Raw genomic sequence first — 17,700 nt, 5'->3', positions numbered from 1 at the left:
TGAGATATCCAACCCCTGATGGCTTTCCTTCCTGGGAGGTAAGCTTTTGTACTTTATGCCTAATTCCTGTGCTAAGGGACATATGAAGAAACAGTACCTTTGTACATAGGTATCTCTGGAAGAGACTTAAACTGGAAAGAGAAAACTGTGATTTTTAAAAAAAATATTCAGTTTTTTTGTTTTTAATGCTAATCTTAGCTAATGAAAGTTCTTTTGAGAGTAAATAATATACAATGGCCACAGCAAAGTGTAATTGTCTTTGATAGTATATGCCTAGATTCATTTGATCAGAGGTACTACTCACTATTGCCTTTTTAAAAACAACATATTTATAATATTAAAAATATGAGACAGGATGTAGTGCCTTAACCAATATATTTTGTGATTTTTAAAATATATTTAAAACTGTTCTTCTGCTCTAATATCACACAGTGCAAATGACTATTTGTATATACAACTGATGCTTGTTCTTATTTTAATAAATTTCTCAAAATGAAGGCTGAGTCTTTCTTGCCTGTACCACTGAGTGTGGGTTGACCATGTGACTGTTGATGGCTTTGTGACTTCATGCAATTAGAGAGAAACAGCAGCAACTCTTTCAGACCATAATTAAGAGGCTGTTTGCCCTTATTCATGAATAAGGGCAAATAAATGTGAATGACACATGTGAATGACACATGATCTCAACCAAGTATTACAGTGATATTTTTAGTATTACAGTGACTGGGTTCCTCAGGGACTGCTCCCCTAGATTTCACTGCATGAGGATCTGACCTTTTTTCTTTTTTCTAACTTGCCCTTCTTTTCTGAAAGTGCCCCAAAGAGTTTAACCAGCAGGGGGCAGCTGGATGCCTCAGTTGGTTAGACCGTGAGCTCTTAACAAGGTTGCCGGTTCGATTCCCACATGGGCCAGTGAACTGCACCCTCCACAACTAGCTTGAAAACAACGGCTTGAGCTTGGTGCTGAGCCACCCACGGCGGCCTGTTAGCTCAGTGATTAGAGCATGGTGCTCATAACACCAAGGTCGCCGATTTGAGTCCCACATGGGCCAGTGAGCTGCGCCCTCCACAACTAGATTGAAAATGACTTAACATGGAGCTGATGGGTCCTGGAAAAACACACTGTTCCCCAGTATTCCCCCAATAAAATAAATAAATAAATAAAAATAAAAAATTCTTAAAAAAAAAAAAAAAAAGGGTTTAACCAGCAGGGCTGGAAGCAATTGTGGGTTTTTTGTTTATTTGTTGGTTGGTTTGGCAACAACTCCCATACCTCCACTAATCTCAGCAGTTGTTACTTTTGTATGCAGAAAAGATACCTGTTTCTGCCCCTAATTTCATTGGCCTTCAGGTAGGCCGGTAGTTTTGGTTTGAGTCCCTGCCTCCTTCTGTCCTAAAGACTTAATAAAATTTTTTGCTACTTGTCCTCACTCCAAATAAAACTGGTGTAATAGCCAACTCAGAGCTACCACTTGTTGCCCCTCCCTCATTCTCCCCAGATCCTTACTTGCTGACCCCTCTTGACAATTAGGACAAAGTAGGGCAGGAAATGTGTAAGTACATGAAGATATAAGTGGTGCTGAGGGAGTATGCCAAACTGTACAGGGCAGTGTGAAAAAATCCAGGAAAGACATACGTCAATCGTTCGGTCGGATAATGGCAGAATTATAAATAGATTTCTTTCCAATCCATATTTCCTGCAAGAAGAAACAAATCTTGGCTACTTGAGAAAATCAAATTCATTTTTGTTTTTTCCGCATCTTCCTCCTTTCTATTACCTTATAGGTCCAATTTTTTACCATCTGTCCCTATGTTAGACGGTGTATTAAACTAACCCATCTACTTTGCATGTAGAAAGTCTAGTCATTTTTAAATTGCTTATTTTTTTTAAAGATAAATCAAGTCCAGCTGCTTACTTAACCACCATAATTTTATATTAATTATTCCCAAGTTATCTTCATTACTTAGAAGTGGTTCTGGTAAGATGGCTGTTTCAAATAATATGAAAACTTAACATGCTGGATAAGTATAAATAACCTAACTATATTAGTAATTACATTAATTGTAAATGGTCTAGTGTATCCAAGCCCATGATTAAGATATTAGACTGGAAACCATAGTGCAGTCTTTGCCAATGAATTTTTGAATGATACAGGTTTCTATTATTTGAGCATATCCCCATTACCAAAAATGTATAAATTATCAAGAATTGACTATACAGATATTGGAATAGTAACCAGTTATTTTTCTTCCCCCTAGTATGCATTTAATTCTTTGGTCAATATTAAGTATTACGTATTGGGCCACTCATTTATACACAGTCACTAAATGAGGAAAGTGATATACAAGCTATTCACTAACATACATTCCAAAGAACTACCTTTTTTTTGCTTATGTTGTAATTGAAATTATGACTGAAAAATACATGGGTCACTGGCTAGGGATTGGATATTTTAGTTTGATACAGAAAAACCTCGACGAAATAAAAATAATGCTTTTCTATGGGGCTAGCAAAATGGTGGATGGAAGGAAGTCTTGATGAACTGAGAAACAAGCTTTTCAGAGGTGAGACTTGGTAGTTGTTTAATGGTTTATCTTTTGTGACCAAGGTACCTTCTCCTACCTTCCAAGTCTATTAACCTTTCTGTAGACCTCCTAATTTGGACTAACTGCAGGGAAAGCCAGTCTCAATTAGTAAGAAATCTAAATTATAGAATGTTTTAAAATGTAATACCCTTTTATTACCTTCAAATACATAAGCAACAAAATGATGGGCAGAGCTCTTTTACTATCATAATATGTATTTGTATTTGCTGGCATCATTAATATCACACTTTATTTGGTAAAGTTCTTAAATACTTTGCTTCAGTTGGTTTGTTTCAGAAGCTTAAACCTGCTCTGTACCTATTTTACTAAAATAATGTATGTGGAAGTTCTTACAAACTGTAACATAGTATAAAAACTTCTGGGTAAAGGAAAATCTGGATTTATATTTGTTGCATAAGCCTTTCTAATAAATAGTTTAAAGGTAAAGTTCAGCTCAGCACAGGTTAAAATGATAATGAAATAACTATTTCATGTAAACAACTCTAGAATCGATCTGGCACTTTAAACTAGTTAAAAGATTGACGTCTATAAGTATATTCACCAAGAACCTACTTTCATGGAAGAAATTAATTCCATCAACCACTACAGAGGTTGTATCCTGATCATATCCTCAAATCATAAAAGAATCGTATGAAGTACCAGAACTTTGGCTATTCAAGGTAAACAAAGAAAAACCTTACAGCTCCAAGAGAGCCAAGGAAGTAAGTTTTACAAACAGAAATACCAGGTACACAAGTGTCTATGACTTGTCTACGTAATGGCATGTTACATAATTTGTGCCTATTAAAACAAATCCATTTATCAAGGCTGACACCCTCAGTAGCTAAGAAAGCCACCCAGTTTAGAAGCCCTAATGATAAGGTCAGTATTGCTAAGGGATCTCCATCTATCAATATGGCCACTGTGCTGTTTAGTGAAAGGCACATTTCAGCATTTCCGTTACTGTACAGATAAGGAAATGGAGGCCCAGAATCAGAGATGATTTGCCAAAGGACATGATAACCTACAGCCATATTCACTTCCTAGCTTCCAGAACATTTTCATATGATTCTGAAAACAATCCCAGAAGGTCCACATTATGATTCCTGTTTACAGATAAGGTAACAGATACCCACAGAAGAGATTTTGCCCAAGGTAACATTGATACATATATATATGGAATTCCACAGCTGGGATTGAAACCTATAAAGTTGGAAATGAACTTTACATGACATATAATAAATACCTGCACAATTTCTTCTGCTAGAATGTAGAAGGGTGTGAAAGATCTTGACTTCCATAGTAACAAGAAAAATCTAGACAATGTAAAAGTAATACTTTTCAATGAGGCTAGCAAATAAGTGGATGCAAGGAATTCTTAATGAGCTTCCTTCCAGAGAGAAACAAGCCAAGCCCTACAGAGGTGAGCAGAGAACCTCGGTATTTTTTAATACCAGGGGTAGACTCTTGAGTCTGGATGTAATACATGGAAGAGCAGGCCTGCCTAGATGGAGAGACTTTGCAGGGATGAGAATTCAGCCAACACTCAGACAACAGTGAGTGAAACCTGGAAACACATTCAAAAACAAACTGTCAGGCTAGATAATCCCCCTTCCCTGGATTTTACAGAGAAAATAACAGAAGAGGGGCTGGAAGTCTTGTGCATTCTCATGGTGACTGGATTCCAGAACCCTATTAGAACTGACTACAAAGAACCACAAACATATAAACCGGCAACCCAAACCCCTCCCAGCTCAAATACTGACAAGATCAAAAGGCAGGTCCATGGGAGGACAGGGGTTGGGCTAAGCCTGGTCAATTCAATCTCATTAAAGCTGCAGTCCTGAACCAGCCTAATTAGCCTCTAGAGGAAAAAGAATGATTAGCCCTTCACCCTGACTGCCTATCCCAGGAAAGGACTTGTACTCCCCAGAAATAAAATAGCCAATGTTATGCTTCAGTCCCCACTGTTCATTTTTTATACCCACTACCTGAAAAAGAATAAATTACAAGTTAAAAAGTGATCACCTAGATAAACAGCTGGGCATGGCACTCCATCATCAAGAGCTACGGGATCGGACCAAGCACTCCCTGAAGGTCTCCACACAAACTACTGTACATGCTCATACCTCCAGCATGCTGGCTCACCTGAATTATAATACTGCCCTTCATTTAGCGTATGCTTATGGCTTCATGTGATTAGCTGGTCATGTTTCATTTTTTGTGTGTCCAGCCACCTTCCCCACAACACGCCATTTGCTTTGGATGAAATACAGCTCTCCTTTTTCATTGAGTCTGGATGAGTCAGTAAATCTGGATACTTGCTCTCAAACCTTTTATGCAAAAGGAGTTCCTGGAGGGTCATTTTCTCAAAGCTCCAAGACTGATAACAAAGTTGTTTAGAACTCTGTTAATGTGGTAGTTTGCTTGCCTCCATTTTGTTTAGTTTTTTCTGGTTTTCCCGTTCTTTCATTTGGGATGTATTTCTTTGTTTCCTCATTTTGACTACCTCTCTTTGTTGCTATGTGTTAGGTAGATCTGCTACGTTTACCAGTCTTGGCCAGGTGGCCTTATGTAGTAGGTGCCATGTGGGGCCCAGTGGCAGACTCCCTGGTCACCTGCACTGAGTGCTCCAGGAACGTCCCTTGTATGGGTTGTGTGTGCCCTTCTGTTATGGTTGGGCGTTGGTTGCTACTGAAACGTCATTGGGTGGAATTGACTCTTAGGCTGATTGGCTGTGGGATTTCGCCACATCCAGTTTACAGGCTACTGTATGGAGGGCTTACCCCATTGAGTGGGATTTGCTTCAGCTGACTCTGGTGCCTGTTGAAACCACCCTTCAGGTGTGCCGCTTGTGGGGCTAATTGGGCAGTGCTCTGCTCTGGTCTGAAACCAATCTCCAAGTATGCTGGCTGTGGGGCCTCCTGTGAGGGGCTCCGGGTGCAGGCCCAGGTCAGCCACTGTCTGTGACCAGATAGGGACTACTTGGTAAGAGCTACAAAGCGGTCCACATTTGTTCACTACCTGTGCTAACCCTGGAAGCGCGTGGGAGAGGCCACGCTGTGAACTGAGGACAGCTGCCACCACTACTAGGCCTGGGATAGCTCCACAAAATGCCAGGACTCCCTGAGGCCTGCTATCACCTGCCAGCTCACTTAAGGTTCAGCCACTGATAAAGCCTTGTGTGGTAAGCAAGTTGGGTGAGGCAGGGAGGGTCTCACGGAGTCTCTAGAGTGGGAAGAGTTGTGGTCACCAGGTTAACGTAAGTTCTGGTTTGGTGCCAGTGCTGAGTGAGCCTGGAGCAACTCCGTAAAAGTCTCAGAGCACACCACGGCCAGTCACCACCTCACCGGGGTCTGTCAGACTCTGGTCATCTTCCAACAAAGAGTGCAATGTGGGTGGGGCGGCTGCTCTAGCAGAAACTGCCTCTGGTGTTGAGGGAATTGGGGGGGTGGGATCCCAGTGAGTCAGCAGGACAGAGCTGCACTCACCGCCAATCAGATTCAGATTTGGCTGTAAGTGTAGGGAGGGCTCAACACAGGAAAGATGGCGCCCACCTGCGGGCTGCACGGACGGACCCCTCACAGGGAAAATGCCGACTCCTCCAGCCCTCGTCCTGAAGCCACGGAACTCAGTCTACCCCTACCTCCACCCCCGTATGTCTCCAACACCTCCCGAGTTACTCTCTCTCTGCTGGAGCCCAAGGTGAGTGCCTGGGAGTGAGTATGTGTGTGGGTCATTTAAGAGAATGTTTGGGTTTCCCGCAGCCTTCTGTCCCACCCACCCAGTCAAAATCCCCCGTTTTTCACAGCCAGATGTTGTGGGGGCTCCTCTTCCCAGCATCCGTACTCTGGGCTGGGCAGGCCTGTGTGGGGCTGGCGTCTCTTGCTCCTCTGGGGAGAAACTTTGCGGCCGAGGTATCCCTGCCAATTCTCAACCGCTACACGGAGGTTTGGGTTAGCCAGTTCCATGTCTCTGACTCTCCTAGCATTCTCGATGTGGCTTCTTCTTTATATCCTTAGTTATAAAACTTCTGTCCAGCCAGACTTCAAGTGGTTCTCCAGGTTTATTGTTCTATAATTTAGTTGTAATTTTAATTTGTTCATGGAAGGAAGCAGGCACAGTGTTTATCTACTCTGCCATCTTGGATCTCTAATCCAAGATGGTTTCTGACCTGGGTTTGCACACTCACTTCCAGGATTTTGAATCTTGAATGGGATAATTCAGAGAAAACAGTTGGAAGTTCGTTTAATCCCGTAGAGGAATAAAAGCAAGATTCTTAAGCAATTTCCAATCACCTTCTGGAGCTTTCTGAGTTTCTATCCTAACTCCAGTTCTTTAGCTTCCCTTTGACCTCATGAGCTCCCCATATCCTTCAAATAAATTTGTTACTGCTTAAGGGTCAGCTAGAGTGGGTTGCTTGCAATAGAACCCTAACTGGTACTCTTTATATTATGGTCCAGTGGACGATGCTAATCTCCCTCAGACATGTCTGCAAAAGACTTTGTTTTACTGGATGATATATTATCATCATCTATTTCAGTATCTTGATTATTCTTAGAATTTCTGGAAGCTACTGAGGCATACAGCACTGTTCTCTTCCAAGTTCCAAGTTTTGCATGTCAGTAATTATTTCAATATGTTTGGCTCTAGTTTTAAAACTGAGCTGTCATGATTCACAAACTGGTGTCCTTGATGTCCACACCAGCGTTAACATTCACTGCAACTGCATTACAAAGCACAAAAGCTTGCATCCTTTCAGTGTTTTCATAATGAGACCTTTATATGCTGTTAGTATTAACAATGTAAAATTTACACCAGTGTTACTGAGGATGTTTTGTTTTTACTCCCATTGCTAAATGGTTTCTTTTAGGTTTGATCTCATTTCCATCTGGAATCTGTGCTATACATCTCCTCAATACAATTCCATGAACATCATATGATGTCTTAGAGTTCTCACCTATACATGTAAAGAGAGATTTAACTTTTGAAACGACTAGAGAACTCTATCTTTGATGACTAAATTGACAACAAATTTAATAATGAAAGCCCTCTACAGATTTCTGTCAGCTCTAAATGGAATGATTCTATGGCTTTGAGGTTTCTAGTTGGTGCTGAGGTTTTAGTTATGCAGGATATATGCTCAGCATATCAGAAGTCTATTCAACATTCTGATATTGACCTTAAGAGAAGCTAAAAAGAGAATTCTAAAATATACATTATCCAATTTATTTTCTTTATCCAGAAAAAGTTATAACATTTGTCCACAAACAACGCAATTCCACTAAAAAAAAAAAAAATCTTACCAATGAGAAGATTACCAAAAAATCTTGCCATTTTTATATAGGCACACTCAAGGCTTCAGATAGCGTCATCTAACACCAAACCTAAGTAGTAGTTACAGCTACTAATGTTAGGTTATTACGATCCATATAGAATATTTAGATTATCCCAATCCAGCTTTTGATAACAGTGAGTTCTGGGTCATGCTGCAGATGGGGGCATGGAACAAAAAGGAGAGAAATCATAAAGGAGATACTAACTTGATTCAAATATTGAGGTACTATACTCTATTTAAAAAAGGCCTGGGGAAAGTATGAGACATACCAGACTTCTCAGAAGTCTTCCAACCATGAGGCTTTTAGAGAAACATTACACAGGTAATCATTTCAATCTCATTCTTTAGAGTATACGTTTGGGGATTATGGAAATGGCTTAAACATGGAGAATGCTCAAAAATTGAGCCGGTGCACCAGACAAGTACATCAGTGTTTAAAAGTAATAAATTAATGTGACAGCTAGCATTTGAGCAGGCACTGTGCTGTGCTGAGTGTCTCGTATGCCTCATTCCATTACACAACCCTGTAAGTAGGTGCCACTGTCACTCCATTTTACAAAGGAGAAATGGAAGCTCAAGCAAGTTAGGTAACTAGTCCAAGGACACAATTAATGGGGAGCGTGGATTTAAACTCAGGCCAGTCTAACTCTAGATCCAGTATTCTTAACTGATACCCAAAATGAAATACCTTAGAACCTAACTCCAACTACATTATCTCAAATGCATGCCTACATCAGGCTAGATCACATAACACTAAACGTTCTTTAAAAATATAAAGTTTCCTCAATTCCACTTCTGGGTGTCTGAAAAAAATGAAAACACTAATTCAAAAGGATACATGCACCCCTATGTTCACTGCAGCATTATTCACAATAGCCAAGATATGGAAGCAACCTAAATGTCCACTGATAAATGAATGGATCAAGATGTGGTACATATATATATAATGGAATTTTACTCAGCCATTAAAAAGAATGAAATCTTGCCATTTGTGACATGGATGGACCTAGAGAGTATTATGCTAAGTTGAAACAAGTCAAAGGACAAAAACCATACTATTTCACTTATTTGTGGAATCTAAAAAACAAATGAACAAATGAAACAGAAACAGACTCATAAATACAGAGAACAAAATGATGGTTGCCAAAGGTGGAGGAGGGGCGGAAGGGGAAGGGGAGTAAGAGGTACAAACTTCCAGTTATAAAATAAATCAGTTACAGAGATGTAATGTACAGCATAGGGAACACAGTCTATCGTAGTAACTTGTACGGTGATAGATGGTTACTAGATTTATTCTGATCAATTCCCAAGGTATATAAATGTGGAATAACTATGTTGTACACCTGAAACTTATACAAAATTGCATGTTAACTATAATATAACTAACTAACCAACTAAGGAGGGCCTTTCCCAGCATTTATCACCCAGGGAAGATGCATGTGTTCAGTCAGAAACTGTAAGCAAGAAAAAAAAATACAGTTTCTTCGATTACCTTAAAGCGTTAAGATGCCTAGATGTGGGTCATGGATGCTGGGATTAATGTATTTCTCCAACTTCATGTGATAATTAAAACCATGGTAAATTTAATGACTACAACTACTGGATATTCTGAATTTAAGAGATAAAAAGAAAGGACACGAGGAAGAATACATCATCCCTTATTTTTTATCAAGGTCATCAGATGAAAATTAAATGATTACTGAAATTCACACTAAACAAAAATAATGATTAGATACTAGCATGTATTAGACACTAGCATGTAAAATTCTGAAAGCTACACGGCAAGATATAAACAGTCTTAAGGGCAAGTTTTATATACCAAAACCACCCCAGAAAATTTTACGTAACTGAAAAAGACCAAGGCATAAGTACAGAAAAATCAATTAAGAGGGACCTCTTTATTACACATTTCTAAAATAATAGTATAATTATTAAAAATGGAGATGAAAGCTTTTTGGTATCCTGTGTTTTGCATTCAATTTTTCAATCATCTTCACAATTTTTCAAAATTTGCTTTGTTATCCAAAGTGTTCTCCCATAACCTCTACCCCACCCACCACTCAAAACAAACTGAAAAACAAACTATTCAATAGGTTCTAGTGAGAGACTTATTATCAAAGAAATGAATGCAGTAACTCACAAATAAAGATGAAGAGTTTTCAAAGAAACATAGTAACAAAAATATATGAAGCATAATTTAATCTTTCTGATGATTCAGAAGGTGCCTCAAGATTGCATTGTGCCATTTGCCTCATGCACTGTGTTTAAGTGCCTGTAAGAATTCTGGTTTGTGAAATTTTAGACAAAAAAAATTGTTCACCTACATGTAGTGCACACTGCATCAAATGACTACAGATACAATAATATGGGAATTTTGATGTGTGTATCTGTACTAACTAGGGCACAATTATAATATACTAAGAAAATTTTTTAAATTTCAGTTACAAAATGAGTCTTTTTAGCATTTAGTAACAACTACTTGTTTCAAACTTTCATTTTTGATGATCAAATTGTATTTGACCATAATTAAAGAACATATAACTTTACAATAACATTTAAAAAAACCATGGTTACAACAGAACTATGTTACATTAAATGAAGCAAGGAAAAGTCACATGTATATATTGAGTGGCACTGAGGTTTTTCCAAGCCATTCTTTTGAAAGGCTTTCAATCCACCTTTACATACACATCAATTTAAAAAATTACTCAGTGTGCTTGCAGAAAGAGATGAAATCAGTGTTGACCATGCAACTGCCTGAAAACCATTCAATGCAGATCACTGAACAAGTATTTTTATTTGATTATCCTGACAACCTTAATAATGGAGCTACACCTAAGTATTCAGATGTGGCTGACTCCCAACTATTCAACTGCAAAGAAACGCTCAACTTAAGAAAAAGTTGAAACAAGTGGCAACTGAAAATGGCTGAACCACTGTATTATAGATACAACCTTCAATCTTAGTTTTGCTATATACTATTCGGTATTTTTTGATTCAGCAGTTGGGGTAAAAAAAAGTTTCTTATTCAAACATATCTACAGAATGTCAATATAAAATGTGAGAATATATACATTTAACACACACATACACACACACACGCACACACACACAACCACACTTACAACCACACTCACACTCATCTATCTAGAAAGCAGCACTTAACCACATCCCGTTTTTTCACTGAATCATGTTACTTTTAAGACCAGTTTAGATGCTATAAGGCTGCAACATATGGCTAAAGAGGTCAAACTCGAGCACCCACACTCAGGCTGGATTAAATTGTTCCTCCTCATGATTTGTGACAAGTGGTAATACCGTTTATATAACAACTATATCTCAATAACTTAGAATTCAGAGTACAAAACCAGGGTCATTCAACTCCCTCACTGTTTAAAGAACATTCCTCCTTCCATTCTTCTTCCCCTAATGTAACGGCACACCAAACCAGGTCATACTCAACTGTACAAATGAACTTTACTCTTAATCTAAACAAACATGCGTTAAAACATTCTGAAATGCTGCGTCCTTTGATTTCTTCATCTTTTCAATTGCCCGATGCAGGTCCTGTTGTTGCACAGGCCGAATTTCATCTTCATCGTGGCTGAATTGCAAACAAAACAACCACATATTCAAATGACTTTAGAATACACCTCCCTAAAATATTTTACCGTGATTAAAAAATCTTTCTCATCCAAGACCCCAATGACAACCATAATTAAAAGTTTCAAGTGAACCCTTTTAGGAATTATGCTGAAGTGACAAACGGTTTCTTTGTTTATTAAATACATTATCATTAACAAGCTGAAGTCTAGTTCCAAGTAAGGTCCCCCTATTTACATGGGAATTTCTGGAAGACAAAGCATTCATTTCCATATGAAATGAAACTTAAGAATTTAAGATATAAAAGCAATCTAGGAGTAATAGAGATCCCTGTTTTCCTAGTAGAGATGGGCAAGCCTAAGTTTTTGTCAGCCTTCTATGACAGAGTCCATGGATTTTTAGTAGGAATTTAGCTTTTATTTCTTCCTCTTCATTTTAGACCCTTCTCAAAGCCTCCCCCCAATTCATTTTCAGAACTCCCCTTTAGAAAAAGGCAATAAATAAAGTTGGGGAGATTGTTAATTCCAATTTACCTTTTATGCTATATGCAGGGTTGGTATTGTAAAGCAAAATAAAAGAAACTAGTCTAAAAGCTCTGAAAGGGTTTGATACATATTAGAGATCAACTCTCTATACACATACCTTTCTTCTGATGTAGAATTAACATATTCCCTGACACAGAGGAGGGCAGCATCTCGACACATCTCTTTTAGGTCACTTCCTGAAAACCCATCAGTTTCCTGGGCAACTTCTAGCAGGTCCACATGTCTATCCACCTTAAACAAATATAAAACATGTTTTTAAAAAAACAAATGCAAAATATTCTGCAAAGGATCTATCCAAACATTCTTCTTAGTATTAAAGAATGTTAAGCATATTGAAACAGCAAGGAAGGAGAATCACTAAAAAAGTATTTTCAGTTTCTAGAAGTTTTTTAAAACATAAAAGCTTAAATTTGAAATAGAATATTTATTAATTGTCACTGTAACAAAAGTAATGGAATCTCGCTAGGTACATAATGAAGTGACAGTGAAGAAGACATTCAAACAATGTTGGATTCACTTTAGAAGCTCTTAGAAAGGTCCCGAGTTAACACTTTTCTATAATATATTCAACATACTTGGCAAAGAGCTGGCATCATTAAGTCCCAAGTCCATTACAAAACACATTTCACTGACCGACTCTAACATTCATTTTAACTGCAATGCTTTGGTATTCTATTACCTTGACATTAATTCAGCACCTACAGTCTTGCTCCCCAACGTAAGCTTATATACATAAGTCAAGCCAATATATAGTCAAGCCAATTAAGTGATTGTACAGGGCACATAACAGACTTGGGAAAATAAACATACCAAACTTATATGTAGGTTAAGAAGAGAAAATAAGGGGAAAAAATGTTCTTAAAATAATTACCATCTATTAAATGATTCTTACGTGTCATTCATTGTGCTAAGTAAGCACTTTACATGTATTCTCATGTATTCTGTCAGGTTAAGTATTCTCATTTTCATTTTCGTAACAGTGAGACCTGGAAATAAATTGCCCAAGGTCACACCATTGACAGAGCCAGGAGTTGAACACAGTGTAGGAGAGGTCCTACTGTATTCTCCTTTCCCCCATTTAGCTAACTATTTGTCTTAATATCTACTTTCTCCCACTGATGTAAAATGCCACCTTTATTAGTTACCTGTTAGCCAGGACAGGAGGCTGGCTAACAATGATGGTGATTAGGGGGATATGAAATGCAAAATATGTTAAGATCACCTGTTAAGTATGAGTGGTGAATATAAGGTTATTTGCGTATGTTTCAAATATTTCATAAACTGAAAAAAAATTAGTTAAAAATTAGTCCTCTTCCCTTTATTAGTTACAAATTCCCATTTGTTTTTGTGGAAAACCAAGAATAGCAACTTTACACAAGGACAAGAGATTTGCAAATGAGAAGATACGGGGTCTATTGTCAGCTCTGCAACTGTGACTTCACACGACAGTGTTCTGATTCCTAAATAGAAATCGCATACTCTTTGATAAAAAGAAAAGTGAACCCAGAAGGTAGGTGCGAAGGAAGCAGTGATAATAATAAGCAAAGAAAATAGTAAATATATAGGTAAATCTAAATAAGCTTTAATATATAAATAATAATAATAATAATTTAATTTGGGATAGAGAAATCATGTAGAATTAAAATCCTAGACAATAAGAACATGTAACACAGAGGGGACAGCTACACTAAGGCATTCTAAAGTCTTAAAATTATAGTACTGGAAAGAGGACAGACATATCATTAACTTGAACTTTAGGTATACATACCAAAAGATTTTAAGGGCACCACTACATTTTAAGTGTACCACTAAAAAAGAATGCATAACTTCCAAACCAGTAGAGGAAGGGGGGAAAAAGGAATAAAAAATACAATAGAAATACCTAACACAGGGTGGGGGGTAGTATATGGAGAGAAAGCATAATACATGGAAAGCACTTAGAGAATGAATCTAAACTGATGAGTAATCATCACAAATCCAAACAGACTAAACTAGGCTGGTGAAAGACAAGACTAGACTGTATAAAAAAACAATATGTAGTTATTTGAGGTTTATTAAGAGTCATACCCAGTAGGGAGAAAAAAAAAAGGCTCAGAGTTACATTTAAAAGGAAAAACACCAAAAGTTGAAAGTAAAAGATTGGAAAAGGACATTGAAAGCAAATAAATATTAACCAAAAGAAAGCTAATGTAGTTCTATTTACATCATCATCAATAGATTATTTTACTCAAAACAATCTGGAATAGAAATCATTATATAATGATAAAAAATAATTCACCAGGAAAAATGTAACAATTCGGGACTATTATACATTTAACAACATGTACATACAACAAAATGAACAAAATTTCACTGAGAAATGGACCAGTACACAATATTGGGAGATTTTAAACTCATGTTTCATATACTGATATTATCAGACAATAAGTTCCCACTGCTAGTTTTAGTTAGTAGCTATGATCTAATAATGTACACACATAAAACTTGACAAACTGATTACAATAATTTTGTATAATTTGGATATTAGCCCTTTGTTGGTTATAAGGTTGCAAATGTTTTCCCAATGGCTTGTTCTTTCACTTTGTTCATGTTATCTTGTCACACTTCTGGAAGCATTAGGGTGATCATAGTCAGACTTGTCTATTTCTCTTGTGGTTTATACTTTTTTGGGTCTGAGGAACACTTTTTTACAAGTGTACATACGAAATCAGACACACACAAGGATTTAATCTCCCTACCTGTTTGTAATAATGAACAAGTAAAAATAACCTACACATATATTATGTATCTGTCCATGACTATGCTTGGAACTGATACAACTACCAACTTCAGGACAGGAGGCTGGCTAACAATGATGGTGATTAAGGGGATATGAAAAGCAAAATATGTTAAGATCACCTGTTAAGTATGAGTGGTGAATATAAGGTTATTTGCGTATGTTTCAAATATTTCATAAACTGAAAAAAAAAACTACTTAAAAAGATCTTCCAAATTATACTGAGGTGTTAAAAATTAGTCCTCTTCCCTAAAACAATCACCACCACCCTATCCCCTGACCACTCTTTGTTGGGCCACATTATGTTCAAACCACTCCCGTATCTTGTGCATGACAGTGTGATAAAGTTACAAAATTGAACAAAACAAGTATGAGAAAAGAACGAAAAGGAGAATATTAGAGTTACTGAGGAAGCAAGATTAATTAATCGAGGCAGCATACCATAACGGTTAAATAAAGGATCTATCACTACTATGTTCTGTGAGCCTGGGCAACTCAGTATATAAGTTTTCTGGGTTTCAATTTCCTCAACTGTAAAACAGTACTCATATGGACTCCTTATATGAACTGAGGATTCAGTAAAACAATGTACATTTGACGCTTGAATAACAAAGGGGGTTAGGAGTGCCAGCCCCCGTGCAGTTCAAAATCCACGTATAACTTTTGACTCCTCCAAAACTTAACTACTAATAGCCTACTGTTTACCGGAAGACTTACAGATAACATAAACAGTCGAGTAACACATATTTTGTATATTATATGCATTACATACTGTATTCTTACAATAAAGCAAGCTAAAGAAAATGTTATTTTAAAAAATCGTAAGGAAAAGAAAATACATTTACAGTACTTGTATTTATTTTATGTATTTATATATTGTATTGTATGTATTTATTGAAAAGAAATCCACATAAAAGTGGACCCAGGCAGTTCAAACCCATGTTGTTAAGGGTCAACTGTGTATCCCACCACAACGCTTGCACATCGCAAGTACTTTAAAGAAACCCTTTTTATAAGGTAATAGCTATTGGATAAACCATGAAGTCATGAGAACTGTTTTCAATAGGGAACTATAAAGGCAATTCTCCAGTTCAAAAAGGTTTTAAGTACTGGGAACAATAGTGGAATAAATTAATGGACTTCTAAAATGGCTTGGAAGACCAGCACTTACTTGTGTGCGCTTATTTACTACATCCACCATTGGGTGTATACTCGCATGGTACTGTAAGCATTTTACATATATCATTTGATTTACATTCTCAAAATGATTCTTTGAGGTTGCTGGCATTATCTCTAATTTCCAAGTAAGAAAAATGAGGCATAGAGACCTAAACCATATTTGCCCATGGTCACACAGCAGGGAATGGTCCCCCAGAATGTGGGACCCTCGTGTCTGTCCGCAAAGTCCATGCTTGTTAACTATTCCCGCTGATACAGAAAATGCATACATTTAGGTTAGTTTGTATAGGGAAAAAAAGTACCTCCTTACTGTAGAGTCAAACACGATACTTGTATAAAGGTATATACATTTTCTTAGTTCTAATTCTTTTTATACTTAAAACTTTACACCAAAACTACTACACTTTTTTAAATGAGCGGGTTGTGTTAAGATCTATCAAAGAATTGTGAAAGACCAAAAAATACTGTCATTTCAAAAGCTTCATTCTTTTCTTCAGAGAAGAAAAACTCATAAAATATAAAAGTTTGGTAGTCTATTTGCATCAAAAACCCTAATTCCACCCAGCAATGTATACATACAATTGCTGGTGCTCAGTGTATTAAATAAATGTGTATGTAACTTATTTGAGGCATCTTTTAACAAAATTACATTAATGTCTTTCAGATTCTATTGAAGTAACAATATTCCTTCAGCATATAATACCAGCTAGTGGGAAAGCAGATGTTCCCATGTCAGCACTTATCCAGAGGGCATTCATTCATATTCTGCATCATAAAGCTGATTAGAGACTAATCCTTTGTGCTTTCATGAATAAGAAACAGAATGCTAAAAATTCCCTGTACCCATGACAAACATAACTCTAAAAAATTTCCAAAGATACTACTGTTAAAAAAAGGAGAATACTGAAATCAAAGTTAAAATTAGACATCCCTAAAGAGTATTAAGGTTAAATATGAAAATTGATGGCCTGTGTCAAGTATGGCTATCTTCTGAGACACAGCTTAAATCTCATTATTTATACTCATCATATACATGAAAATCATCTGTATCTACATTAGACCACATATATGCAGTTTGAAAAGGTTAACTTCCAGCTATGCAGTATCTTTCATTAAAATTTTTTAAATTAAATAATTGTATTAGTTAACTTGATATCTCTACAAAATTGTTAGCTATTACCTTCCAATACTTGTTAAATTTCTAGCCACATCATAGCCACCCTTATTGAAAAGAACTTGTGAAATGATTTTATCCCCTTTGCTTTCTTCTCTGAACTGCTCATTAATACCTGTCCTTGTTAAAGGTTTACCAATTACATGTGTTTTATCTAAACAGTAGTACAACTACACAATGTCTTTTTGAAAGCAGTTATCAAATATTCAATTAAAAGGCAAAATGTAATTTGTTGATTTCTCACTCATCTAGGACAGTAGTTCCTTACTTAGAATAAATACAAGGAGGGTTTCAGGAATTTCCCTGAAATTGTAAAAAACATTTCATGTTTAAGGAAAGGCTATATAGCTTCTATCTTTTTATTTAAAGGGCTCTGTGACCCCCAAAATGGTTAGTATCAATGATCTAATCTCTGTAATTTGCTAGGTTCTTTAAACTTCTGCAAAACAGCATACATGCTGTTTTGATATATTTTAAAGAAATACATGAACAGAACACT

General features: G+C 36.9%; 1 protein-coding gene across 3 annotated transcripts in view; it reads right to left on the bottom strand.

Annotated features, from left to right (window-relative positions):
* Nucleotides 1-9,043: 9,043 nt before the first annotated feature.
* ATAD1 (ATPase family AAA domain containing 1) overlaps nucleotides 9,044-17,700 on the bottom strand; it is a 37,747-nt gene continuing 29,090 nt past the window's right edge. For 2 of the 3 annotated variants that reach the window (XM_033130937.1, XM_033130936.1), the window contains 2 exons: nucleotides 12,170-12,303; nucleotides 11,408-11,528 (listed from right to left, as the gene is read on the bottom strand). In XM_033130937.1, coding sequence (XP_032986828.1) covers nucleotides 11,408-11,528; nucleotides 12,170-12,303 — 255 coding nt within the window. Of the gene's footprint in view, nucleotides 11,529-12,169; nucleotides 12,304-17,700 lie in introns of all 3 variants that reach the window. The other variant, XM_033130935.1, reaches the window with a different exon arrangement.

The sequence above is a fragment of the Rhinolophus ferrumequinum genome, chromosome 16, assembly GCF_004115265.2.
Source record: "Rhinolophus ferrumequinum isolate MPI-CBG mRhiFer1 chromosome 16, mRhiFer1_v1.p, whole genome shotgun sequence".
NCBI classification, from domain to species: Eukaryota; Metazoa; Chordata; class Mammalia; order Chiroptera; family Rhinolophidae; genus Rhinolophus; species Rhinolophus ferrumequinum.
The sequence above is the reverse complement of the archived record's forward strand: the minus strand, read 5'-3'. Positions and strand labels throughout refer to the sequence as shown.